The sequence below is a fragment of the Tupaia chinensis genome, unplaced genomic scaffold (assembly GCF_000334495.1).
Source record: "Tupaia chinensis unplaced genomic scaffold, TupChi_1.0 Scaffold000627_1, whole genome shotgun sequence".
In the NCBI taxonomy this organism is placed as follows: Eukaryota; Metazoa; Chordata; class Mammalia; order Scandentia; family Tupaiidae; genus Tupaia; species Tupaia belangeri.
The window spans coordinates 3425494-3452391 of NW_006160147.1; the positions used below are offsets into that span (position 1 = coordinate 3425494).

The following is a 26898-nucleotide window of genomic DNA, read 5'->3' on the forward strand; positions in this document are numbered from 1 at the left end:
CCTGGGACTGGCGCCGCCTGGCTGGCCCACTCAGGCAGCGGCACCTGCCCCAGCCAACACCTTTCTTCCACCCCAGGTAGGTGCTCACCGCTTTTGTCTCCTCCAGCCCCTAGGCTGCCCTGAGGCTGATAGGGCAGGGGGTGCTTGCTCAGTTCCTGTAAATATCCTCCTTGTAACTTGGGAGGGCCAGGGACAGGAACACCCAGCATACTGGGGCCGGTCTGACTTCTCACCCAGCCCCAGGGTGGTCACTGGACTGAGAGGCTCCTCCCCACCCCGTGTTCATGGGTGGCATTTTACAGGGCCCTGGCAGGCCTGGCCAGAAAGCTGAACCCAGGAGTGTGTCCTGGAATTCTAGGTGGCCGGTTGGCAGTGACAACTGCCTGTAGAAGGCGGTGGCAACTGGGTCTGCCCTGGGCACCCCCACCCTGGTCCAGGGCCAGACCAGTCAGTATGACCAAGCCTTGGGCCCTAGCCTGCCTTTAGAAGTCTCTGGGTGGAATGGAACCCGAGCCTGCACTCTGAGGCTGCCTGGGGGCTGCCTCTGCAGGGTGACCTCTTTGCAAAGTCTTGCTTCTGTGGGACAGAGTGGGGTTGCGGGAGACGCAAGAGTGGAGCACAAGTTTGGGCAAAGGCCTGTCCCGGAGCCTTGGGTGGAGGGACTGAGGGAGGCATGGCCCAAGGGTGGGAGGCTGAGACCACTAGGCTGGAATGCCTTTTCTCTCCCCCTCACCTTTTCTTCTCAGATCCCTCCTCTCGTCCCCACTGGTGGGAGGGAAGGGTTTGCACATTTGGTTTTCCACTGAGGACTGAGGCTGGGGCAAGAGTGAGTTGTGGGGAACTAGGGGCACGCAGTCTGGGGGTCCCTTCTGGTCAGCACCACGGGCATACATCATGGGGTAAAGGGCCAGAGGTTGCTGCCTTAGTCAACCAGGCTCCAGAGCCAAATCCCGTCCCCTTCTCCAAGAGGGGCTCCCAGGTCTGGGAAGCAAGGGGGTAAGATGAGGCAGGGGCTCGGAAGGGGAGTGTCCTGGGGCTCCACAGTGACAGAGCCAGGTACCCTTCAGCCCCAGACCACTGGGGGACTGAGCCTGTGTCCCAGGGTAAAAGCAGCCAGTCAAGGTTGTTTGGAGGTTTGGGAATCCAGTCCAATAGGGAGGGAGCGGGCCCTGCGGAAGGGTGGGTTTGAGCATCCTTTGCCTCCACTCAGAGGAGGTGGGAGGAGGAACAGCCTGAGCAGCCGGGTCCACGGGTGATCTCATTCTGGGCAACTGTCTCAGCCTCCTTTCCCAGCCCTCTGGCCAGAGGGCCTCTCAGTCTGCTTAGCCTCTCCGCCTCCTGGTCCCGCTCAGAGGGGCCAGATGAGCCACTGCAGAGCGAGGGCAGCAGAAGGTGGGCCACCTGTGGGAAGAGGGCGTGCTCTTGGGGGGGTGCACGGGGGAGGCCCGGAGTCAGAACTGGTGCCCTCCCTCTTGGCCTTGAGAGAAGGGAATTCCGCCCTTAGAGACTTGAAGCCCCTCCCCATCCTCAAGTCACCCACCAGTTAACCCTTTCCTAGCCAGGCTACAGAACCACGAACAGGTTTTTTGTCACAAGGTCAAAGTCCTTCCTAAAGTCCCCTGGGGAGCCCTCAGCCAGTGAGAGGGAGAGGAAGGTGAGATGGATGGGGAGGGGCCCCTGAATCCATGACATCAGCCACCCTGGTCCACCTTCCTGGTGCAAAAACCAGAACCAGGGTCATGAGGAGGAGGAGGAAGAAGAGGAGGAGGAGGAGGAGGAAGAGGAGGAGGAGGAAGAGCAGGTCCCGGATCACAGAGCCTGCTCTGTCCTGCATGCTCTCCTATGCTCCTGCTTCCTCTGCTCACACCTGGCCAGACTCCCCTTTGCCCCACTCCTGGACCAAAAGCACTCCTCCAGCTTCAATCCCTAGCCCATCCCCACACCTCACCCTTGCCAGATTTCACTCCTCATGCAACTCCATTCCAGCACCTTCGCTGCCAGCAGTTGTTCAGAGACACATCCAGGGTGGGCCTAATCCCTCAGGAAATTCTGCTCAACCTGATGGCTGCAGGTATGGTCTCTGGCTGACCATGCTTCCTCCGTGGAAGTGACTGCACAGAAGAATGTACCCCAAGATACCCTCTCTGGCTCTAATGGCCTGGGCCATTAGAGAAGCAACCTGGGCTGGGTTGATGGATACATGGTCCCCCTTCCAGAAACCTCCTCAAGCCAAATGCTGGTGAGAAAGCATATTTCAAAGATGATCTCTAAGCCTCAGTGTGGGTGGCTTTTGTTTTTTTGGAGGGACTCCTGGGGCAGAACCAGGGAGTCAGGAAAGAGGTGGTTGATACGCAGAGCAAAGACTATGCCAGTAAAGCAGGAGGGGTTTAAGTTAGACTGCGGGAGACACTCCTAAGCAAGAAGACAGTCAGGGGCTGGGCAGGGGGTGGGGTGGGGGGACAGTCTCCTTTCAGGTAACTCCAGGAGGTCATGGAGATGGGGCTGGCCCAGGGTTAGACGGAGGCAGAGGTTGGCCTGATGAGCCCATCAGTTTCTTCTAGCCTCAGGCCATCCTCCTTCAGATGGTAAAAGGCAGCTGTGACGGAGGAATCCGTAAGAAGACTGACATCCCTGTTTTGGCCACCTGTCAGTCTTCACTCCTTCAACCTTCATCCTTCATCCTTCAGAGAACGACTGCCCTATTTCAGAACAAGGCTCCAGGGGCTGCTGTTCGCCTGAACATTTGTGGGAGTCTCTGTGGCTCTGTACCCTGGTACTACGCATCCCAGAGTAACAAAAGTACGTTCTGGGCCAGCCAGTGGCTGGACTCCTGCATGGCGACTTTGCGGTTTGAGTCCCAGACCTGATGCTTGAAAAACATGCTGGGTGGGGTCAGCAGGTGGCACAGTAGTTAAGACACTGGACTTCCACATGGCCAACTGCCGTTCAGTCCTGGACCTGGTGGCATGAAAATCATGCCGGGTGCATGTGTGTGCATGCCCAAAAATCCCAGGAGGAGAATGGAGGAGAAGGGATTGCGGCATGGCCATCTGATTTCTCACTTTCCTTCTTACTTGTCTCACTCTGTCTCTGGCCAGTACACGCACCCTATGGCAAAAAAACTAAAAAAAGAAGGAGCGAAAAACTTCTCCAAAAAAAAAGAAGAAATAAAGAAAGAGAGAGAAAGAAAGAAAGAAAAAAAGGAAGGAAAGAAAAGAAAAAGAAAGAAAGAAAGAAAGAAAGAAAGAAAGAAAGAAAGAGAGAGAGAGAGAGAGAGAGAGAGAAAGAAAGAAAGAAAGAAAGAAAGAAAGAAAGAAAGAAAGAAAGAAAGAAAGAGAAAGAAAGAGAAAGCAAAAGTAATAAAGAAGAAAGGAAGGGAGGAAAGAAAAAGAAAGAAAGAAAAAAGGGAGGATGGAAGGAAGGAGAAAGAAAGAGAAAGAGAGAAAGAGAAATACACTGGGCGCTTGTGCTTGCGTGCCTAAAATCCCAAGAGGAGAATGGAGAAGGGATTGTGGGGGTGGTCATGGGGGGGGTGTGCTTTCTCACTTTCCCTCTGTCTCTAACTCTGTCTGTCTCTTTCTCTCTCTTGTGAATACACACGCCCTAAAGAAACAAACAAAAAGTTCTTTCTGCAGTTTAATGAATGTTGCAATGTTAGTCCAGGTTTCTTGGTTTACCGAAGGGCGTGCAAACAAAAGCCCGGGTGTGTAATGTCCTTACCCCAAACCTGAGCATGTCCCAGGATACACCTCTGCTTTCCTCTCATCCAGTGAGCCATTTCTTAGATGTGGAAGTCAACCCAGCCCTCACGCAGGGCACCTCACCTGCAGGAAACTGCCTGGGAATTGGGGGCAGGGGCTTCATCTCAGCAGAGGTGAGGGGACATGCAGAAATTCCTCTGCTAAGGCATGATGGACCTTCCCTAATTTGGTTCTTTAAAACAAGTGGAACCAATCATGGTTGCTCCTCGTGTCTCAAAAAGGAATCCTTCCAACACCGTCACTCGCTGCCTCACACCACACAGGCTGCGATGAGGCGGGCTAGTAGGGAAACCCAAGGTCTAGGGTGGCTTGCTCCTGGTCCCCAGCTTCCTCCTAGCAGGGCAAAAGTGTCCCCCTCCTGTCCACTCCCTGCTTTAAAGGGCCCCTCCATTGGAAGGGGCAGGGGCAGGAGGGCCAGAGACTCCAGGCTGCATGTCGTCAGGGGCCCAACTCCCTCATGCCCCATGCTGAAAGCCAGTTGATCCAGGGGCCTGGGAGTCACAGCTACCCCCAGGATACAGCAGTACAGAGAACCCTGCAAACACAAAGAGCCTGCAGAGGACCTGGGGGCCGGAGGGAGCACAGAGATAGGGCTGGGGAGGGAGTGCAGCACAGCACCCCATTCCCAGGTGGGGAAGTCAGCCTACTGCCCTAAAGACCTCTCCAGTTCAAGGTCCCACAGAGGCCTCTAGGCCCTGCCTTGCTTCCCCGACAGTTGCTGCCTGCCCTACCATGCCAAGCACCCCGCTGGCTCCCACATAGGTCACTGCAAAGCCCTGTCCTCCCAGAGGGGCATGGGATGGTTCTGACCTTCCTGGAAGACTCTGTGCTCTTCCAGGTGGCAATTCCTGTCCTAGGCAGAGGAAAGGGTTCTGTGCTCTCATCTGTGATCCAGCCAGGCAAGAGATGGGGTGGTTCAGGGCACCGGGGGAGCTGGCTGAGCTGCTGAGGGAGTTCCAGCCTGGGGGACCCGTGTAAGTGTCCTCCTGAACACATTGTACCAGGTGTGACTCTGTCCGGGGGAGGGTTCTCTGTGCCCTAGCATGGGGGCGGGGGGGGAGGAGGGGAGGAGCATGCTGGTGCCTGCCCAGGTCCACCACCCTGTGGGGTGTAAGAGGAGTGAGGCGCCCACACAGGGAGATGGTGGGGGTCTGTGCAGCCTGAACGCTGTGACTGGAAGGCAGCTGGACTCAGCATCTGCCTAGCCCGTGTGTACGGGTAGCGTGTGAGAGCTGTGTGCCAGGGCCGTGTGTGAGATCCCTGCATGACAGCCATGCAGGTTCTCAGTGACAGGGCGGATCTATCCAGGTGTGGGGAAGGCGTGTGGCCAAGTGTGGTGCTGACCTCGCGGTGCTCCTGGGCAGTGCGTTCTCATCTCCTCCCCATTCTGCAGATGGAAGGCTGGGGCCAAGAGGTTAAGTAATGACCCCAGTAACTAGGGTTACATACTTACATCAGGGTTATACTAGCTAGTAAGCACCAGGCGGGTTGACTCCATATGTTACCTGGTGCACCGTGGCACAGGATAGAGGCGAAGGCGGGGCTCCTAGTGGACTTTGTGGGCTGACCATAAATCGCTTAGTCTCTGCCCTCAATGGGCTCCACACTCCCCCTTTTCCCACCAATACCCACCAGAAAGTTGCCAAATTCCTTCATGCTCTAATCTCTGCTCTCTGGGGAAAGAGAGAGACTCGGACCAAGCAGGGGGACAATCCAAGAGGCAGCATTTGGGCTGACTGGCTCTGTGTGGGGTCCTCAGCCTGGAAAACTTTGTCGTGGGCTGGAGCCCAGCGCATAGCCACTGTCCCCCAGCTGTCCCTCAGGCCCTTTGTTTCTGACAACTCAGCCAGCTCCCCTGGTGCCCCTGAACCCCCAAGTGGTTCATCCCCCCCATGTACTGATGCCTCGCAGGACCAGCCCCCGATGGCGACAGCCCGTGCTCGCCTGTGCCAGCCTGTGCATGCACCCTGCACCAGGGCAGCTGGCCTGGGCGAGGCTTGGCTGGCTCAGGGTTTGCAGGGCGGCCCTAGGCCTGGCATAGCTCCACTCCAGCCCTGCTCCAAATGCCTCCCCCCATCTTGGGTATTTTAGAACATCAGGCAGCTGGTATGGGGAGGTGACTGATCTGTGGACAAGGCAGCTGGTATGGGGAGGTGACTGATCTGTGGACACATGGGCACATCTATGGTCATACCCAGTTGACTAGCCCTATGAGATGGTGTCGTTATCACTGTCCTTGCTGCACTTCACACCAAGCCTGGCCCATAGCTCATCGATTCTGCCCTGGGAAAAAGTGCAGGGCAAGATGGACGCCAGCCACCTCCCCAGCAGGAAGGCAGTGAGCTCCGACCTTTAGCCCAGATGTGTGTGTGTGTGTGTGTGTGTGTGTGTCCACCCAGGGCCACGGCACACAGCATATACCTCATCAGGCTGATACTTCCAGTGCTCCTGTCTGCTCTAAGGTTGTGCTTCTCGATCCCCAGAGTGTGCCCAGCACAGCACCGTTTGGCTGCAGAAATGGCTGATTCAAGTCCAGATTAAATGGAAATTTAAGATGAGCAGGAAGGTTGGGTTATCTCTGACCTCTGATAACAGAGTTCTGACTACCAGGGATGGAGGTGAACGGTCCAGGGCACAGGCCTCCTGGTGGGTCCCAGGGAAACAGGGAAGGGGCTGAGTCCTCAATCATGCATACAGACACAGCACACATGTACGTATGTACATGTAGGTATACACACAAAGGCCAGCAGACCCATATGCAGACAGACAGACACGCGCATACACACAGACACCAACATGAGATTGCACATACACAGGGACATACTGACACAACAGACAGACACACACGAACATCACATACTTGCACACCAGGACACACACACACACACACACACACTGCTCTTGCCGGCACTGCTAGGGGCAGTAGAGACTGAGCAGAGTCCACTCAGAGGCTGCCCACCATGTCTCCAGCCCTGGCCACAGCTCCCCTGGTCTTCTGTCTCTGCCTTGCTAGGCACATTCAGGATAAACGGGAGGAGCCCAGGCCCCTCCCCAGGCCTGCAGCCCCCCCGCAGCTCCCCCGCCACACACACACACTGAGCTCCCAGGACTGGCAGGCTGACAGACGGCAGAGAGCAAATGCTGATTGAGGACCTTGTCTGTGCCAGCCACCAGGCAGGACACACCAGTGCCAACAGGGTGATTTCTAAACTTTTTGGAGCTGTAGAGCCCTTTGTTTCAAGGAAACCTTATAGAAAGGGCAGTAAATAAAACGGATTAAGTGGAGCTGCCCTGGTTGACGTGGGGAAGGGTGCAGCCCCAGCCTCTCTCACTCTCCCCCACCACAGCCCCCCTGCAGGTCCAGACAGCCACACGGCTTCACAGCAGTTTGAACGCCACTGTGAGGCAACTCCATGACCTCACTTAACCCTCCAGGCAGCTCTGCAAAGTGCTTGTTACAGTCTCCACTTTGCAAAGCGGAAATCAAGGCTCACAGGGGGCAGTGACTGGTCCAGGCTCACAAGGCTGTGAAGAGATGAAGTCAACATTGCTGATCCAGATCCTGGACACCCCCCCCATGCTACCTTGGTGCCCCCCGATTCACAGAAGTCCTTGCACTTGTGTAGCATCCAGAGGCACCCTTTCAAGAGTCCCCATGAGAGACACCCTGCTGATCTTAGAGACCTGAGTGTGTGTCTGTCTGTGTGAGTTCACGCATGAGTTTGCCTTGAGCTTGCTCCCAGGGAGCACAGAACACCTGTCAACTCAATCAGATACATATTGAGGTCCCCTGTGTGACTAGTGTGTGCCTGTTCACGTCCACTGGTTCCTGGAGGCGCATCATCCCAGGTGTTCCTGGTCAGTTAGGTGCCGCACACCAGGAGCAGTTTGCACACACATGGACCTGGCTCGGCGCAGTGATACCAAGATGAGCGTGACAATCTGCCCCCGGGGAGCTCATAGCCACCTAATGGAGAAGGCCCAACTCCACAAGCAGGGCACAGAGGGCGGAGTAGAAAGCAGCCGAATTGTGGCCAGCAGGTGACGTGGAGGTTAAGGCGTTGGATCCCACATGACCAACAGCATGATACAAGTCCTGGACCCAGAGGCTTGAAAATCACGCAGGGTGCATGTGCATATGTGCCCAAAATCCCAAAAGGAGAATGAAGGAGAAGGCATTGCAGCATGGCCACCCCCTCTGGGAGGTGCTTTTTCCCTTTCTCTCTCTCTCTCTCTCTCTCTCTCTCCTCCCTCTCTGGTGAGAGAGAGACAAAAGCACAGCTGAATTCTGTGTGCAGACGGGGCACCTCGGGTGCTTCTGGTGGTGAGAGGCACAGGACGAGCGTGCCTTGGCACCACAGAGGAACACAGATGGTGGTTGGGGCATGTTGGAGGGGCTGGAACACGATATCTGGGTTCAAGTCTGAACTGAGAGTGGCAAGAACAGGAAGGTCAGGTAGTTGGAAGAAGTGGCACCTGGCACCCTTCCTGCAATGGGCATGAGGCCCCAGTAGGTAGGAAGGAAGGCTACTCACCCCAGAACCCCAATACCCTGCTTCTCGGCTCCACCTACTGCCCTTTGCCCACACCCTCCCTGGCAGGCTCCCTGCCCTCCTCCAGCATCTTTAGGGGCCTGCTGTGACTGCTGAGGAGGCAGAAGAAGGCTGTGATTAAATGTTCACTTAACAGGGGCAGGGAGCTCTCTTTCCAAGGAAATAGGCGGATGGATCCCAAGCCTGCATTGGTCTTCAGACCATTGGTCTTCCCAGGGGCTTCCTGTCCCACCCCCACTCCTGCCCAGGGGACAGCATTCCCAGGCCCTCAGCCACCCTGCTTTGTCCAGGACCATCACCCATGGACCACCCTGCATTCTCTGGAGCATCACAGTGCCAAAGCTGGAAGGCCCATAGAGAGCACCCATTTCACAGACCAGGACACTGAGGTCCGGCGAAGGGACCGGTCTTGGAGCCAGCAAGTGGGTGCGCCCCCAGCCGGGCTCTCTCCCCTGCTCTTAGGTTTCTGCAAAGCAGGTAGAGAGGGCAAAGAGGCAGAATATGCAGCTGGTTTCCCTGGCCCCTGCTGCACCTCTGCTCCAAGAGGGAGCTATGGGAGCCCAGGACCCCTGGAAAGCAGACCCCTGAGATTCCGTGCTCTCTCAGACCTCAGGAAGTCCTCCAGGGGACATGGAATGGATGGGAAGGCTCGCCATGCCCCTGCCCTGGCCTTCTCGGGCTGGAGGGACAGGGGCCTGACCTTCTTTCAGCAGCCTGCAGGGAACAAACTCTAGGGCTCTGGGACTTACCTCTGTCCTGTACGTGTAAGAGGGAGCCTTCTCCGGGAGCTGCATTAACTCTCAGCCCAAAAGGCCTGCAGAGCCTGTTAGCCAGTCTGGTCTGAGATTGCTTAGGGGCCCAAGGCCACGCTCCATCCTACTACCCATGTAAGTGCTCTACCTGGGACCCTGCTGAGAGTGTGTGGATAAATCGTGAGACCCCTCCTCACTGCTAGAAAACAACCTAGGTCCCAAGCAATGTAATGCAGCTCCCTGAGGGTCAAGGTGAAAGAGGCAAGCCAGGCCCAATCACAATAGCCAGAGGAGGGTGCTACTGGCGCCCCACCCAGGCACAGGTCCTGTTCGCTAGACCGGACCCACCAAAAGCTCTCACTAGGTGGGCAGGAGGGTGAGCTTGCCCAGGTGGGTTCTCACCTCCCAATTAATCTCTGCTTTCACTTCCTTGGCAGCCCCCTGCTGGCTAAAAGGGGGTGGTGGAAATGCAGCACAGAGTCAGACTCCCAGGAGTCCCGTAGGAGGCTCTCAGCCCAGGAAGAGCTCCGTGGTAATAGCCAAGCCCCTTTCCCTAGGGGGCGGGGGCGGGTGGGCTGGGTAAGATTAGTGCGTGAGCAATTCTGGCAACTCCCCAAGCCCAGGGAGGTAAAAGCATTACCCAGATGTGCCTGGAGCTGGGAGGGGCACTCCTGGCTCAGAGCCGTCCTCTGTCTGCCTCCCTAGGTCCTCCTCAGCCTTCAGCCGGACTCTACCCAGGCTAGGCAGAGGCTCCTCTCCTTCAAGCCCCAGAAGGCCCGCCATGGGGACACCCATCAGGAGGAAGCCACACCTGCTACTGCTGGCCCTGGTGGCCTTTGTCTCCTCTCCAGGTAAGAAGCTTCATCGGGGCTCCAACGCCTACTCGCCATGGGGAAACCCTTCTGTCACTGCTGCGGTCGGGCGGTGGTTACAGAAATAATTGACCACATCGTTCTCGTGTGTGCATCTTCCCTGCTCTCTGAGTTGGGAGGACAGGGACTGTCTTGCCATATGACAGAAGAAGGAAGGACCCAGAGAGGGGGAGTGGCTTGTTCTGGATTGCACAGCAAAATTACAGCACAATGTGACCCCCACAGTATTTGCCTGGAGTTGTAGCCTCTGAGGCCACACTTCTAATACGAGGGGTTATTCGGAGTAAGAGTCAATGAATGGAATCGTGTCCTCACGGCACTGGCCCCATTTCAGGGGTTCGATAACCATGCCGCTCACACAGAATAAGGGACATTCCGTCACCCGAGAAAGTTCTCTCGGAGGGTGCTCTAGAGCTCTCTGACGGACGTGAGGAGATAACTGCCAATACTGGAAGTCCAGGATGGGAGCCGGGTGGTGGCCCAGTGGTAAAGCACGAAATCCCACAGGGGAAGGTTCCTAGTTGAAGTCTGGCCCCTCCCCGAGTGCTCCTAGCCACGATCACCCATGATCTGCGATTGGCTGAGGCTGTTGGGGGTACTATCTCTCTTTCTCTGTCTCTCTGTGTCTGTATCTCTCTCACTTATGAAAGAAAGAAAGAAACTTTAAAAACGAGGGCATTGGACTTCCAGATGGCTGACGGCCAGACCTGGCAGCTCGCTTTCTTACTTTCCCTCTCTCTCTCTGGTGAGCTCACGTTGTGACCCCCACAGTATTTGCCTGGAGTTGTAGCCTCTGAGGCCACACTTCTAATACGAGGGGTTATTCGGAGTAAGAGTCAATGAATGGAATCGTGTCCTCACGGCACTGGCCCCATTTCAGGGGTTCGATAACCATGCCGCTCACACAGAATAAGGGACATTCCGTCACCCGAGAAAGTTCTCTCGGAGGGTGCTCTAGAGCTCTCTGACGGACGTGAGGAGATAACTGCCAATACTGGAAGTCCAGGATGGGAGCCGGGTGGTGGCCCAGTGGTAAAGCACGAAATCCCACAGGGGAAGGTTCCTAGTTGAAGTCTGGCCCCTCCCCGAGTGCTCCTAGCCACGATCACCCATGATCTGCGATTGGCTGAGGCTGTTGGGGGTACTATCTCTCTTTCTCTGTCTCTCTGTGTCTGTATCTCTCTCACTTATGAAAGAAAGAAAGAAACTTTAAAAACGAGGGCATTGGACTTCCAGATGGCTGACGGCCAGACCTGGCAGCTCGCTTTCTTACTTTCCCTCTCTCTCTCTGGTGAGCTCACGTGCCCTATAGCAAATTAATAATAACAATAATGGTAAATAAAATGAAATCAATCATTCTAAAACAGTGCCCACTGGGAGGGCTCCTAAAGGCAGTGCTGCCTCCTGCCGAGGGCCTGAGGGCCGAGCAGGGGCTGAGCAGAGACAGCCGAGCAGGAGCCCAGCACAGGTTCTCACCCACCGCTGCCCCGGCTTGGAAGGGACCCCGCCTGGGGGTGGCCGCAGCTGCCTGAGCTCTCAGCGCCTGCTGGGACCACTACTTAGCCTCTGCCCGCCCCTGCCCAGGTCAGTAGTCACTTCTTTGTCCCAAAGACCTCCACAGGAGGAGGGGTGCCAACCTCCAGAGTCGCTGTGGGGCTCTAGCCCCTCAGACTCCACCTCCCACACCCCGTGAGGCCGGAACTGGTGCAATTTAGGTCCCTCCTCTCCCCTGTGAGCTTATGGGTGTTCCTACGCTGTCCTGACTGCCTCCCAGTCCTGTCCCCATGGCAGTCAGGCTGCAGGGAAACGGCTGACCTGGAGGGTGGGGAAGCCTTCAGTCTCCCAGAGCTAGTACCCGTCTCAGGGCCCCCCAGACTGGGAGGAGCTGCCGACGTGGGAGCAAGGTCTCCCAGGACGCCTCCACTCCCCTGCCCTCTGGAACAACTCTGGGATGCGAGGGTCACAGGCAGCCTGCAAGATCCGGAGACCCAGACAGGCAGGAGGTGATTGACAGGGGCCGGGACCTGGTCTGCCACCTCCCAGAACTCCAGAGACAAGAAGATCCACACTTGTTCTGCCCCTTTGGGCCTCCTCACCGACCTGCCCTCTGCAGCAGCTTTGGAGTCCCAGTGCCCCAGAGCAAGGAGGGGCTGCTTTGGGCCCTGGTCTCTATCTGCTTCCTCTGCAAGCTTTCTGATGCCCGCGTTGGAGGGAAAAAGTTGCCAGAACAGGGAATCAGGAGCGATTCAGAGAGGAGCTGGAGGACTACAGAAAGAGCTGCCTTTGCCTGCGAGTGTGCAAGTGTGTGCGTGTGCGTGAGTGTGTGTGTGCGCATGCAAGTGTGTGTGAGTATGTGAGTGGGAAGGCCCATGTGGAGGTGGGTGTGGAGGGAAGCATGGGATATGCAAGGGTGGAGGTGGAGGGGACACCCTGGGGGGATAACCGTGTCTGAAGGCCTACAGCACAGACGACAGCTCTCAACCCAGTCGGTTGCAGAATGCCCACGAGGCAGCCTTACCGTCCGATTTGGGCCTCCCTCTCAGAGTCCGGTTCCAGGCCTCTAGGAGGAACAGGATCTCTGATGATCTCAATGGGAACTGAGGTCCAGACTCCTGGACACAGTGGTGATGAACGCTGGCTGTGGGATGAGATCTCCTGGGCCCTGATTCCCAGATCCATTCCTTGCTGTGTGATCTCAATTCCCGGGTTAATAAAATAAGATTACAGCAGTACCTAGAAGGAGGGTATGAGGAGAAAATAAGGAACTGGTATCTTGTAAACAGTAACTAGTCAAAAGCAGTTATTTGTTGGGCCTGCTGGTGGTGTAGTGGTTAAGGCAGCTAGATACCACATGGGTGACTATGGGGTTCAAGTCCTGGACCCAGCAGTTTGAAAAACACAACAGGCGCATGTGCATGCATACCCAAAATCCCAAAAAGGGAATTGAGAAGGGATTGTGGCATGGCCATGTCCCCTGGGGAGGAGTGATTTCTCACTTTCCTTCTCTCTCTTTCTAACTCTTTCTCTGGTGAGCACATATGCCCCATAGCAAAATCAAACCAAACACACACACAAACACAGCAAAAAAAAACACAAAATACAAAATAGCAGTTACTTTTATTATGATAACTGTGTGGATATGTTGGGTTGTTGGAAAAGTTATGATATATTTTTGCATAGAAAAACAGAAAAAAATACATTATGACTTTTCCAACAACTCAATATAAACAAGAGCTTCAAACAGTTTATGGAAATGCATATTAGGAAAAACAATGCATAGATTTCAAATTTTTTTGCACCAAAATAAACTCATGCTTTAATTTCATTTTTCATGAACTTTTCACAGTTCCTGCATGTATGCATAAATACACATGGCTGTTCGTGCAGGGGAAGGGATGCGTGTATAAATGAGTGTATCTGACCATTTGAACAGCCTAAGAAGGTCTGTCTGTACAAGGGGGCTTCTACAGGTTTGTGGAAAATGGGATCATAGTGCAAATTCTTTGGTGCAAAAAATGTTCCAAGTCACGCATCATTTTCTCGTCTCATTTCCCACGAGCTTTAGAAGATCCCGTGTCTGTATGAACGTCTGCGTGATGGGCTGTGTAAGTGTGTGCAGGTGAGAGATGAGATGTGTATGTGTGGCGATGTGGGTGAGGGTGAGGGGTACGTGTGGCTGAGTGCAGAAGAGAAAGCTTTTTCAGGAAGAAGCTCGGGACCGTCCCGCCACCCCGCCACCTAGACAGAGCTCGGGAGAGCCGCTATTGTATGAGGTGGCTCTCTGCAGCCTGGCTGCACCCGCCCCCCTGCCCTTCCTCCCAGCAGTCCCAGCTGAGGCGAGGGTCCCTCCTCACCACCACCATCATTAATTTGGGATTAGGCTGGGCTCTCCAGCCAAGCCGATCCCAGATCCCATTGTCGCTAGCCCTCCGCCTCCAAGGCCTGAGGCGGCAGTGAGGGACAGTGGCAGTTTCTAGGGGTGTGGGGATGCCTGCATCTCCTACCTCATCCTGAGAGCTGCTTCACAGCTGCCTTCACTCCCAGGGGACTGGGGCTGGGCCTCAGCTGTAGCATGGGGGCCCCATTCCGCCCCTGGAAGAGGGCTGACAGCTGGATGCCGCAGGAGACGAGGTACTAATTGGTTCATGGGGATCTCTCCCCCACGACTTGCCAAGCAGGACCTGAAATCAGCTGCACCGAGAAGTGGGAGTCAGTTAGGTGCGACCTGGCTCCTGCCTGACACCACAGAGGTCACCAGTCAGGAGATCAGGAGACGGCCCCCACCCGAACCCTGGCCCTGGTGGGGAGGACAGGGGAAAAGCTGAGACAGGGCCGGGTGTGAAAACTCCGCGCATGTGTGACATTCATTGGGTCAGCACATCCAGCAGGCGGAGGTCCGTGCCACCAACTTGCCACGCAATCATGTGGCCACTCCCTTCCCTGGGCCTCTCTTTCTTGAATCATAATGCTGGACTTTTATAGAACTGCCACCAAAGACCCCTGCCCAACACTCACCCAGACCTGCCCCCTCCCCATCTCAGTCCTCCCCCCAACTCTAGCCGTCATTTGCCGAGCCCACTCCTGGGCCTTTCCATTTCACAGATGAAGACATCAAGGCACGGAGGGGCATATCACGTGCCCAAGGTCACACAGCTGGAAGGAAGCCCAGCCCAGCCCCCAAGCCCTGGCACCTTCCACTGGGCCGTGCTGCCCCAGATTGGACACACGTCTTCTCTCCACGTTTGGTCACGCCCTGAGCTGGTGGTGATTCCAGCTTCCATTCTGGGGCCCCAGCATCTTACACCTATACCCCTGGAATGACACGTGGCGCCCTGCACTGTTGGCCTCCTGTCTCGGTCCCTGACGGTGAGGTCCTGGAGCAGCAGGACTGTGTTCACCACAGCCCAGTCTCCAGCCCGTACCATGTGCAGCAGGCAGGGTTAGGGTTAGGTTAGGGTTAGGTTAGGTCCCCGCACCTGAGCGTAGGATGGATGGGTGACTGGCCAGAGGGGGCCCGCCCAGCCTGCTTAAATTCAAATTTAAGATCATTTGCATACAATTAAATTACAGATTTGTTTCCTCAGCCATGCTAGCCACATTAGAATGCTCAGTAGCACATGAGGCTTGTGACTCCGTACTGGCCAGCACAGAAAAGGGGACATTCCCATCGCCACAGACAGGTCAGGCCTATGTGGCCCTGGAGGCCAGGCTCCAGCCAGGCCCAAGGCTGAGGATTGTGGTGGTGTCTCCCGTCTGCAGCGTGGAGTGCGGCCCGGGGATCCCTGGCCACCTTTGGGCCTGTCTTTGAAGACCAGCCCCTCAGTCTGCTCTTCCCAGAGGAGTCCACAGAGGAGCAGGTGACGCTGGCGTGCCGTGCCCGGGCCAGCCCTCCGGCTTCCTATAGGTGAGGCCGCCTTTGTGGGTGCTTGGGGGCCCTGGGCCATAGAGGTTTTCCTTCCTTAGGCCCACCCGGCAGGACCTGAGGCTCCCCTCCGCCTTGCTGCAGGTGGAGGATGAACGGCACAGAGATGAAGCTGGAGCCAGGGTCCCGTCACCAGCTGGTGGGGGGCAACCTGGTCATCATGAACCCCACCAAAGCCCAGGACGCCGGTGTCTACCAGTGCCTGGCCTCCAACCCAGTGGGCACTGTCGTCAGCAGGGAGGCCATCCTCCGCTTCGGCTGTGAGACCCATGGGGAGCCAGGACACAGATGGGGGGAATAGATCCAGAAAGGCCAGGGGAGGGCCAAGCCAAGCTCCCCTGCCGTCATGTGGCATGCACGGGTGGACTGTGGCTTCTCTGCGGAGGACGGGTTGGGGGAGGGGTTCAGGCCTGGAGGACGGTGCCTGAGCCCCCTGGTCTCTGCCTCCAGTTCTGCAGGAATTCTCCAAGGAGGAGCGAGACCCAGTGAAAACCCACGAAGGCTGGGGGGTGATGTTGCCCTGTAACCCACCTGCCCACTACCCAGGTAAGTTGGGACCCTGCCCCAGGGTTAGGCGGAGGGCACAGGAAGGGCTCCTAGCTGGTCAGCAGAGGATGGATGGATCAAGCACGGTGAGTGGCCCTTGGAAGCCTGGTCCCTGGGCCCCTGATTTGAATGGGTCTGCATTTCCTTTATGGCTCTGTCATATTCTAGCCATCTGCCCTGATCCCCCCTCAGACTGGGAGTTCCCCAGGGCTGTGGACACCAGCAGACTTCATGTCCCCTGAGGATAGGCACAAAGTTGAATCTCCTCTTGGCCCCAGTTCAGAGTGCGGGGGCTCTCAGACCAGGGTCTGCAAATTCCCCCAGCATGCTGGGATCCCACTCAGACTCACCCTGTTAGCCCAACACTCCCTGGTTTCCTCAAACTCCCCCCATCCTAGGCTTGTCCTACCGCTGGCTCCTCAATGAGTTCCCCAACTTCATCCCCACGGATGGGCGTCACTTCGTGTCCCAGACCACAGGAAACCTGTACATTGCCCGGACCAATGCCTCGGACCTGGGCAACTACTCCTGCCTGGCCACCAGCCACATGGACTTCTCCACCAAGAGCGTCTTCAGCAAGTTCGCTCAGCTCAACCTGGCTGCTGAAGGTCAGGGTCGGTGGGCGTGCCAGGAGGCAGGGTCTGAGAGGTCAGCGGCATTGGAAGAAAGGGTTTCCCTTAGAGAGCTTGAAGGGCATCTTGCAGGGCACAGGATCCTCCCACTGCATGGCCTTAGACCCTTGCCCCAGGCCCAAGGCACAGGGAGTCTTCTGAGATCACTCAGCTGCCCAGACTCTGTTCTAAATGGTGCCAAGGCCCTAGCACAGGAGTACCTGACTCTGAGTCATTAGCATCTGGTTTGCACGCCCCTCTCTCCCCAGATACCCGGCTCTTTGCACCCAGCATCAAGGCCCGGTTCCCAGCAGAGACTTATGCGCTGGTGGGGCAACAAGTGACCCTGGAGTGTTTCGCCTTTGGGAAGTAAGTGATGGAAGAGGGAGGGAAGCTCCCTGTGGCCCCCGCTTCTAGGGAGCAGGCCGGGTCATTCTTCATGGCCATGGAGGGCCAGAGCACAGGTGACCAGCTCAGGGTATGGACCAAACAGTCACAGGGGAGTGGCAGGGGAAAAGGAGCTCTGTTGCTTGTGCCTCCCCTGTGCTCCAAGCCCCCCAGGAGAAGAGCAGGAGGAAGGGTGTGGGTGCCCTCACTACTTTCCTGCCCTCCCAGGCCCAGGGTCCCCTCCTCCTCCCCGACCCCACCTGCTCAGCGTCTATCTCAGGCTGGCCGACAAGGCTGCGAGCCAGAGGAGACAGCGCCCAGCTCAGGCTCCCCTCTTCCTCTGTCTCCCCTGCCAGCCCTGTCCCCCGGATCAAATGGCGCAAAGTGGACGGCTCCTTGTCCCCCCAGTGGGCCACAGCCGAGCCCACCTTGCAGATCCCCAGCGTCAGCTTTGAGGACGAGGGCACCTACGAGTGTGAGGCGGAGAACTCCAAAGGCCGCGACACTGTCCAGGGCCGCATCATCGTGCAGGGTACAGCGCTGGGCACGCCACCTCCCCCTGCCTTCACCCTTGCCCTGAGGAACCAGACCCCAAAGTCAGGAAGGCAGGGCAGGGTTGGGAGTGGGGTGGGGGGGAGACTGGAAGGCCCTTTGCTTAAGCACTCCAGGCAATGGCTGGGGATGGGAGCCAGTCCGAGCTTTGGTGGAGAGTGCAGAACATATGTGGAAGGCCTTCGTATGATTTAAGTCGCTAAAGCAGCCATGGGCACAACCACAGAGTGCCCACAGTCTTGTGCCTGCTTCTTCCTCCCCTTCCCTTTACCCTCCCTGGCCTGGAATGCTGCTGACGTCTCCTGCTGTCTGGAGCAGGTACTGCAACCCTGCAATTCTGTTCCATTTAATGACTGGGAGACTCCTCCCAGCTCACCCCAGGCATTCTCTCCCTTGCTCCCCACAGCTCAGCCTGAGTGGCTCAAAGTCATCTCAGACATGGAGGCTGACATCGGAGCCAACTTGCACTGGGGCTGCGCGGCCGCTGGCAAGCCCCGGCCCACAGTGCGCTGGCTGCGGAACGGGGAGCCTCTGGCCTCCCAGGTAGGAGACCCGGGCGGTCCCCACACACACGTTGTCTGTGTTCCCCCACACCACCGCTAGTCCCTCTGGGCCTGTTAAGGTGCCATCAGGGGGTTCTAGGGTTTCTCCATCCCAGAGGCACATGGCCGCAGGCCCATCTACGGGACAGTCTCAGAGCTCAGGGTCCAGGCACAACCTAGCCAACAAAGGAAGACAGTCCTGAGCGAGCCGCCTTACCCTTGACTCTCAGAGAGCTGGGTAACCTCTGAGTGTGAGCTTTCAGGATCCCTGAGGTGGACCTGGACACATGGGCCCCCTCCTCAAGGGAGTGGCACACGAGTCTCCATTGCACCCACCCCTGTCAGCCCCTGCCCTGGTCCTCTGACGGTCCTGACCCCTGCCCCTGCCCTGGGCTGGGCTCTTCTGCACAGAACCGGGTAGAAGTGTTGGCCGGGGACCTGCGCTTCTCCAAGTTGAGCCTGGAGGACTCGGGCATGTACCAGTGTGTGGCAGAGAATAAGCACGGCACCATCTATGCCAGCGCCGAGCTGGCTGTGCAAGGTAAGGGCCCAGGGAGGCAGGGCAGCCCCGGTACACACAGGGTTCTAAACACACACACACACACACAGAGACACCCAGTCTTGCCTTCGCTTTCTGACAACTTGACTCAGAGCACTCAGGGATGTGTAACAAGAGGGGAGACACTGGACTGAGCTCCCCAACGACAGCTCTCCCACCTGTTCCCTGTCTGCCATGGACAGAATTGATGTTGGCTGCCGTGAAAATAAAGGCAGCAAAAGTCACTGATTGAAAGCAAAGCCAGTCAGATCTGTGTTTAGCACAGCCCCTTCCGCTATAACACCTTTGGCAAGTTACTTAATTTCTTGTGCTTCAGTTTATTTTTCTTTGTTTTGTTTCGTTTGTTTGTTTTTAAGGTTTTTGCCAAAGGGTGAATAAACTCACTAGGGAGAGACAAAGAGAAGGAAAGTGAGAAATCACCTCCCAGGGAGATGGCCATCTTCATTCTCCTCTGGGGATTTTGAGCATGCACGTATATGTGCTCAGCACGGTTTTCAACCTGCCAGGTCTGGGACTTGAACCATGGTCAGCTGCATGGGAGTCCAGTGCCTTAACCATCATGCCACCTGCTGGCCCTGTGCTGCGTTTCTTAATGGATAAGATGTGGGCAATAATAAACAGTCCTGCCCTTGCAGGGCTGTTGTGAGGAGTGAGTGAGACGATGGAGGTTCCCATCACGTAACAGGGCCCAGAACATGCCCGTGAGTGCTAGCTAGCTTTCCGTTGTGACCTGAGCTTGCTGAGCCTGTTTGCTTTGTAAAATGAGTATAACCAAGAACCACACCTCGCTCACCAAGCTGTACCAAGGCCGTTCATTCATTCAAACGATACTTATTCAGCGCCTCTGGGAGAAGGAACTGGAAAGATAAGGAGTCTGCCTTCAAGCAGCATAAAATCCAGTGGGGAGTGAGAGGGACAAATAAACACAAAGTCAAATAATTAAATCATTCAGATAGCGATACAGATAGAACACGGAGAAAATCCAGCCAGATGATGAGGGTGAGGTGGGCCAGAAATTGGGATGATCAGCAAAGACCGCTCTGAAGTCCCATCTGTGGTGTGACTGAATGTTGAGAAGGAGACAACCGAGCCAGCAAGTGGTGTAGTGATTAAGGCGCTGGACTCCCACAGGGGCAACCGCTGTTCGAGTCCCAGACCTAGAGGCTTGAAACTCATGCTGGGCACGTGTGTCCAGGATCCCAGGAGGAGAATAGAGGAAAAGTGATTGCAGCCACCCCCTCCCCCTCCACCGGGGGGATGATTTCTTACTTTTTCTCTTTCTGAACTGTCTGTCGAGTACACATGCCCTGTAGTAAACATCTCTCTTAAAAAAAATAAATAAATAAAAAGAATAAAAAGGAGCCAACCATGTGCAGATCTGGGGGATTTTCAGGTAAAATTGATACCAGGCACAAAGGTCCTCAGACAGAAAAAGACTTGGCAACTTCCAAGGCAGTTGGACACAATGGGTGAAGGAGAGTGGGGCGAGCTAGGGTCAGAGGGGCAGGGACTGATTTTTTTCTTGTGAGAAGATGGACTTCATTCTGAGTACTTGATGTACAGGTTTGTTTTTTTCTTTTTTAAAGTTTGTTCCAGAACCAGCAGATGGTGTAATGGTTAGGTCGGTGGGTTCCCATGTGGTTGACCTCGGTTCAACCAGATCCAGTGCTTAAAACTCATGATGGGGGTGGGGAGCCAGCAGGTGGTTAAGGGTGCTTAACTCCCACATGGCCAACAGCTGTTTGAGTCCTGAACTTGGCAGCTTGCTTTCTTACTTTTCCTCTTTCTCATTCTGTCCCTCTCTAGTCAAATTAAAATAGGTAAGTAAATAAAGTTAAATTGTAAGGCCCAAAGATAGATTTATCCGGTGGTGACGCAGAGGAGACAAGACAATGCAACTGCCTAAGAGGCGTTTACTTTTCCAGCTAGCTGGGGTCCAAGTTAATGCTCAACATAGCGGGTTACAACAAGGACCCCAAACCTAGGAGCGAGGGGCTTTTTATAGCTCAGGAGGCAATACAGGGTATTTTATTAGCAGTTTTTCATAGTTTACAGCACACAAAGGAGGGACCATTTGTAGTTAGGGACTATCTGTTATTGCCCACCTGAATTTAGATAAGAACTCTCAGTTAAGGTAGGCAATCTTCCCCTGACACTTTCAGGTTTGTTCATCCTGTCACTGCCAGCCAGACCTGCCCTTCCTCTGTTAACTCACTAATTCCTGTATCCTGTTTGCTGTGAATTCCTGTCTGTTAATTAGCGAATTCCTGTGCCCCATCTTTGAATCCCTGTCATGGGGATGAATGCGCGCTAACTCTGCCTAACATAAGCTAACTCGGCCTGTGGGCCTAGCAAGAGTGTTTACGCTAAATCAGCCTACACTAACTTAGCCTACGTATGCTAATTACGCTAAATCGGCTTATACTAACTCAGCCTAACGTATGCTAATTCGGCCTAACAAAACAAAATATTAAAACAAAACCAAAAAACATCGGGCATGTGTATGTGCGTGCCCAAAATCCCAAGAGAAGAATGGAGAAGGGATTGTGGCGTGGCCATCTCCCCAGGGGTGATTTCTCGCTTTCTATCTGTGTCTCTCTGGTGAGCACACGTGCTCTATAGCAAAATCTCTCTTAAAAAAATAATGAAGTTTATTTTGTAAAAGGAAGAAAGACAGAGAGAGCGCCCAGCAGCGTCCTCCCACTGCAATTCACCTGCCCTCAGTCGGCCAGGTAGCAGGCACACGTGCACACCTGGGTGTTCAGGAGACTCCAGACACAAACCCAGACCTTGGCCTGTGGTCTGGCCTCGTAGAGTACAGCATTACTGCTGTGCCAGCATGGCTGGCCTACTTTGCTTTTTAAGAACGATGTTCCTGGGTACTAGGTGGAGAAGAGCTCGTAGGAGGGAAGCCCAGAAGTAGGAGAACTAGCTAGGGGGCTTTGCAATAGTCCAGGCAAGAGATCTGGGGGCTTGGACCAGAGTCGGCGCTGAATCTTGGATGCATTCTGGAGTCACTCATGGGCCAGCTCAGAGGGCCCATACAGTGCGTAGCACACCACCTGATGCCATATTGATCAGAGGGTGGGTACTGTCATTATCCCATGGGACCTATGCTCTTCCCTTCCTTTCCAGCACTCGCGCCTGACTTCAGGCTAAATCCTGTAAGGCGTCTGATCCCTGCCGCCCGAGGAGGAGAGGTCGTCATCCCCTGTGAGCCCCGGGCCGCTCCCAAAGCCATAGTGCTCTGGAGCAAAGGCACTGAGATTTTGGTCAACAGCAGCAGGTATGATCTCATTCCGCACCCTCTCCCCAGCAGTTCCTGTTCCTCCTCATTCTCCCCGGAGTCTAGTCCCTTTCCTATGATGACAGTGTGTCCCTGGGTTGGCCACATCTGCTCTGTCCTTGCTGCAGGGTGACTGTAACTCCGGACGGCACTTTGATCATAAGAAACATCAGCCGCTCAGATGAAGGCAAATACACCTGCTTTGCTGAGAACTTCATGGGCAAAGCCAACAGCACCGGGATCCTGTCCGTGCGAGGTGAGGCCTCTCGGGGCCACCTTCCCCATCGTCAGGCTGCATCCCCACATCGCTCCTAGTTTGGTTTAGAGACTATTCCAGGATTTACCACCTTGCCACCATCCAGAATCTGGTCTTGCGGGACCAGCAGTTAGCGTAATGGCTATGTCGCTGGACTTCCATGTGGTCGACTGCAGTTCGAGTTCTAGACCCAGTGGCTTAAACTCACGCTGGGTGCATGTGTGCCCAAGATCCCAAGATGAGAATGGAGAAGGGATTATGGTGTGGCCATCCTCCCTGGGGGATGATTCTTGCTTTCTGTCTCTCTGTCTCTGTCTTTCTGGTGATCACACATGCCCTATAGCACAAATCTCTCAAAGAAAAAACCCAGAATCTGGTCCTGCCCCCCTGACTACCACACGCTCTCGGGGCTGCTGTGGGGTCATGGCATCCACTGGTCTCACCACCTCCTCTCTTCTCTGGGCTGACAGCAGGACCCCTCATCCTGCCTTGTGGCCTCTGCCTGGGCCTGTTCCCTTCCTTCTCCACCCCGGGGCCCTGATTTTCTTGGCAGATGCTACCAAGATCACTCTGGCCCCCTCGAGTGCTGACATCAACTTGGGTGACAACCTGACCCTCCAGTGCCACGCCTCCCACGACCCCACCATGGACCTCACATTCACCTGGACCCTGGACGACTTCCCCATTGACTTCGATAAGCCCGGGGGTCACTACCGGAGGGCGAGTGTGGTGAGGCCTGGGGCCAGAGCCCTCGTGGTTCCTCCCTCCTTCCTAATAGACAAGGGGACCCAAGGTGTCCTTAACCGTCACCGTCTTCAAGTCCCTTAAAATCCTTCCCCATTCCTTTAGGCCCATGCACAGGAGCACATCCTTGGGTAATAGCCCCCTCCCTGATTCCGCCCAAAGACCACGCATTTGGGAAAGGTTAGGGACAAGCCTAGAACTCTGAGCACCCAGCAAGACTCACACCCAGGGCTGCTTCAGCTTCCTGCCCCATGCAAATGACACCACTAACTTGGACCGTCACTGACTGCTTCTGTAATGTCGAGTCCCCACGGGTCCTAAGAGGGGAGTATTTGATTCCTCCCACTAGACAGACAGGAAAACTGAGATGCAGGGCAGCCCATGGACCCCCGGCAGTGCTCATTGCACTGGCTGTGACCACTCCTCTGACCCGCTGCCCCCCGGCTGTCCCTGTGCAGAAGGAGACCGTCGGGGACCTGACCATCCTGAACGCCCAGCTGCGTCACGGCGGAAAGTACACATGCATGGCCCAGACAGTGGTGGACAGCGCGGCCAAGGAGGCCACAGTCCTGGTCCGAGGTGACAACTTTCCCAGTCTGGTCCCACCCCCAGTGGAATACTGGGCTGCTCCCCTTACCACCCCTCGTCTCCTGGAAAGTTGTAGGAAGGGTTTCTGTCTGGAGCCCACTGAGCTGGGCATACCCTGTGGTTCTTCATGGGTCCTAAATAGGAATATGTTTTTCCAAAACTTAAAAATAATCCACTCCTAGCCAGCCACGGTGGCACGGCAGTCGTGCAGTGCTCCTTGCGAAGCTCAGGGTCATAGGAAGGGTCTGGGTTTGTGTTCCGAGGCCCTCCTGTGCCTGCTGGGTGCTCGTGGTCTTGGTTAGCTGGAGCTTGAGGTGGGATTGCAGCATGGGGGTGCACTCCCTCTTGGGGGTGAGCCCCAGGCCGCTCCCAAAGCCATAGTGCTCTGGAGCAAAGGCACTGAGATTTTGGTCAACAGCAGCCGGTGGACTAGACTCTGGGGAGGACGAGGAGGAATAGGAACTGCCAAGAAGGGGGTGCAGGATGGGATCATACCTGTTGCTGTCTCTCTCTCGTGGCAGAGACAAATAAATAGACTTTAAAATATCCACTCCTAAACACACCCCAAGACAGGAGTACTTTTCTTAGCTCAGAAGTTTTCAAAGCTGAACGCTGGGAAGTCTATAGCTCCCCATGCAATGGGCTCTGTGAGAGACACCCCTCCTACCTCACAAATCCCGCATTCCCACTCCCCGGCCCTCCCGCTGGGTACGCATTCACTCCACCCTCTGCTGCCCTATCTTAGTACTGCATCAGCCCAAGCCTGGCCTGGAGGAACGTGGCTCAGATTTGAGGTTGCCCAGTTATGACCCACTGAGTTCTGACTTCTTGGTGCAGGCCCGCCAGGCCCCCCAGGAGGCGTGGTGGTGCGGGACATTGGTGACACCACTGTGCAGCTCAGCTGGAGCCGTGGCTTCGACAACCACAGTCCCATTGCCAAGTACACCCTGCAAGCTCGCACCCTGCCTGCAGGGAAGTGGAAGCAGGTCCGGACCAGTAAGTGTGAGGTCCCACGGGTGTCAATCCCGGTAAGGCGGGCTGGGTGGGAAAGGTGGGGGTCAGAGGTCAGAAGTCAGAGGGCTGGGGCTGATCCTGGAGCTGCAGAGAGGGCTATGCTTAAGCCCTCTGCTGGCAGGGCTAGGGTGGGGAGACGCTTCCTCTGGAGCAGGAGAGTGAGAGGAGGCGCGGTCTATACCTTGGAGTGGCAGGATTACTCCTGGGTTACTGGAGCATGAAAATACGTGGGGAGGGCAGGCATCGGCACTGCTCCAGGACAGGGAAGCTTACCGGTTTCCAATCAATCCTGACATGCACTGTGGGCTTAGTACACACTGGCGCCACAGCGAGGCCCGAGTTCAGAGAGAGGTGACTCAGGCTGGCACCTGCCTCTGAGTCCAGACAAGTGACAGACGTGAGAACACCGACTCCTGGTGCTTGCAGATCCTGCGAACATCGAGGGCAACGCCGAGACTGCCCAGGTGCTGGGCCTCACGCCCTGGATGGACTATGAGTTCCGGGTTTTGGCCAGCAACATCCTGGGGACTGGGGAGCCCAGTGGGCCCTCCAGCAAGATTCGGACCAAGGAAGCAGGTTAGGATCCTGGGTATCCCCGGAGAACTGTTAGGGCGGAGACTCTGGCCCCCTCACAGGGAGCCCCCAGCTGAGCAGCAATTAAGCTGAATTCTAGCCCTGCCCAGCAGGCTGGGGACTGGGACCCTCTAACCAAACAGAGGAGGCAGAAATGCCACATAAGGACCAAAGGCACTGCATGGGTCACCCTCTAGACCAAACTCCTCACCTAAAAACTGAGCCGACCTTAGGGAACCAGCAGTTAGCATAATGGCTATGTCGCTGGACTCCCACGTAGTCGACTGCGGTTCGTGTCCCGGACCCGGTGGCTTAAAACTCACGCCGGGCGCATGTGCGTGCGTGCCCAAGATCCCAAGAGGAGAATGGAGGAGAAGGGATTGCAGCGTGACCATCCCCCCTGGGGGGTGATTTCTCGCTTTCTGTCTCTATGTCTCTCTCTGTCTGTCTGGCGAGCTCACGCGCCCTACAGTGAAAATCTCTCAAAAAAAAAAAAAAAAAAACTGAGCCGACCTTACAACTGCATGTGAATCTATAGGGGTTTTTTAAAGAATTATTTTTATTTAACTTTATTTATTTACTTATTTATTTCAATTTGACAAGAGAGGAACAGAGCAAAAGAGAGAGAAGAGAGAGAGAGAGAGAAAGCAAGCCGCCAGGTCTGGGACTCAAACCATGGTCAGCCATGTGGGAGTCCATTGCCTTTAACCACCATGCCACCTGCCAGCCCCTCTTGTCTTCCTTAAATATATTCTCCCTCGTGCCCAGTCTGAATTTCCAGGCTCCTTCTGGAACCAGTTAACAGTTTTAGCTGGTACTTCTCCTAAGAAAGAATTTCCACAAGGAACCTGTTCTTTGACCTCTGAATGTTTTGGAGAGTCCACCTGGGGGTGAGGATACCTTTGTTCTAGCATCCCAGAACAGAGATAGATGTGATGCGAAGGAAAGACAGTGGGCTTTAAAATGGGAAGAACCGAGTTCAAATTCTAGCTGTGTCCCATCTTAGCTGTGTGACCTTTGGCGAGTCATTTGACTGTTCTGGGCTCTAGTCTTCCCACCCTGAAAAGGGCAACAAATACGGCCACCTCATAGGAGCGTATATGGCCAGTGTGTTCAAGTGCTCCTGGTGACTTATAAGGCCCTATGGTGTCATCACCGGAACCAAGTGAAGTCTCCAAATGCTGGATTTTCTGCAGAAATATCTGATCCTCAGCCAAGTTCTTCCCTGCCTAGCTGCACGAGCTGGTGAAACACATTCTCGTTTTACTATGAGCCTTGTTAGCACTGGAGACAACTAGGGAATTAAATCTGCCATGAAAAGAAAAATAGTACTAAAACACCCCAGAACCTGAAAGAAGCGTTTTGTTTTGTTTTGCACTAAGTTCAGTTCTGAGTTATTGATTCCCCTTAATTAAAGCATATTGGAGTTGGTCTCTGGGATTTAGTTTAAGCCAGCAGGGGTGAAGAGGACAGCGACTGTTTAGGAAGTGTCTGCCCTGCATTAGCTGCCCTCTTGTTTAACTTCATGCCCACCATGGCCTTTGAGAGAAACATTATTACCCTCATCTTGTGGAGAGGAGCTTCAGAGGCTCAGAAGGGTTAAGTCACTTGCCCAGGGAAACACAGCTGGTAAATGGCAGGGGTGGGCTTTGATCTCAGTTCTGCCTGACTCAGAGCGTATGCCCAGAGAGACTGTTGAGGACACATATAGGACACAGGCTCGGGACTTCTGTACTGTTATTGTCCAAAACCCACCGGTGTCCTTTGGCGCCCGACAGCTCCCTCCGTGGCACCCTCGGGACTCAGCGGAGGAGGTGGAGCCCCTGGAGAGCTCACCATCAACTGGACGGTAAGCTGGCGGGGACAGAAGCAGGACTGTC

At 55.3% G+C, this 26898-nt stretch overlaps 1 protein-coding gene across 1 annotated transcript in view; it reads left to right on the plus strand.

The window, feature by feature from the left end:
- Window positions 1-11: 11 nt before the first annotated feature.
- The window catches only part of CNTN2 (contactin 2), a 36755-nt gene continuing 9868 nt past the window's right edge, over window positions 12-26898 (plus strand). The window contains exons 1-17 of the mRNA XM_006159239.2: window positions 12-76; window positions 9772-9917; window positions 15198-15342; window positions 15445-15620; window positions 15811-15906; window positions 16305-16514; window positions 16787-16886; window positions 17261-17436; window positions 17863-17999; window positions 18410-18539; window positions 21693-21843; window positions 21972-22099; window positions 22653-22828; window positions 23302-23422; window positions 24269-24427; window positions 24872-25021; window positions 26797-26894. Coding sequence (XP_006159301.1) covers window positions 9848-9917; window positions 15198-15342; window positions 15445-15620; window positions 15811-15906; window positions 16305-16514; window positions 16787-16886; window positions 17261-17436; window positions 17863-17999; window positions 18410-18539; window positions 21693-21843; window positions 21972-22099; window positions 22653-22828; window positions 23302-23422; window positions 24269-24427; window positions 24872-25021; window positions 26797-26894 — 2223 coding nt within the window. The 5' untranslated portion in view covers window positions 12-76; window positions 9772-9847. The remainder of the gene's footprint in view (window positions 77-9771; window positions 9918-15197; window positions 15343-15444; window positions 15621-15810; window positions 15907-16304; window positions 16515-16786; window positions 16887-17260; window positions 17437-17862; window positions 18000-18409; window positions 18540-21692; window positions 21844-21971; window positions 22100-22652; window positions 22829-23301; window positions 23423-24268; window positions 24428-24871; window positions 25022-26796; window positions 26895-26898) is intronic.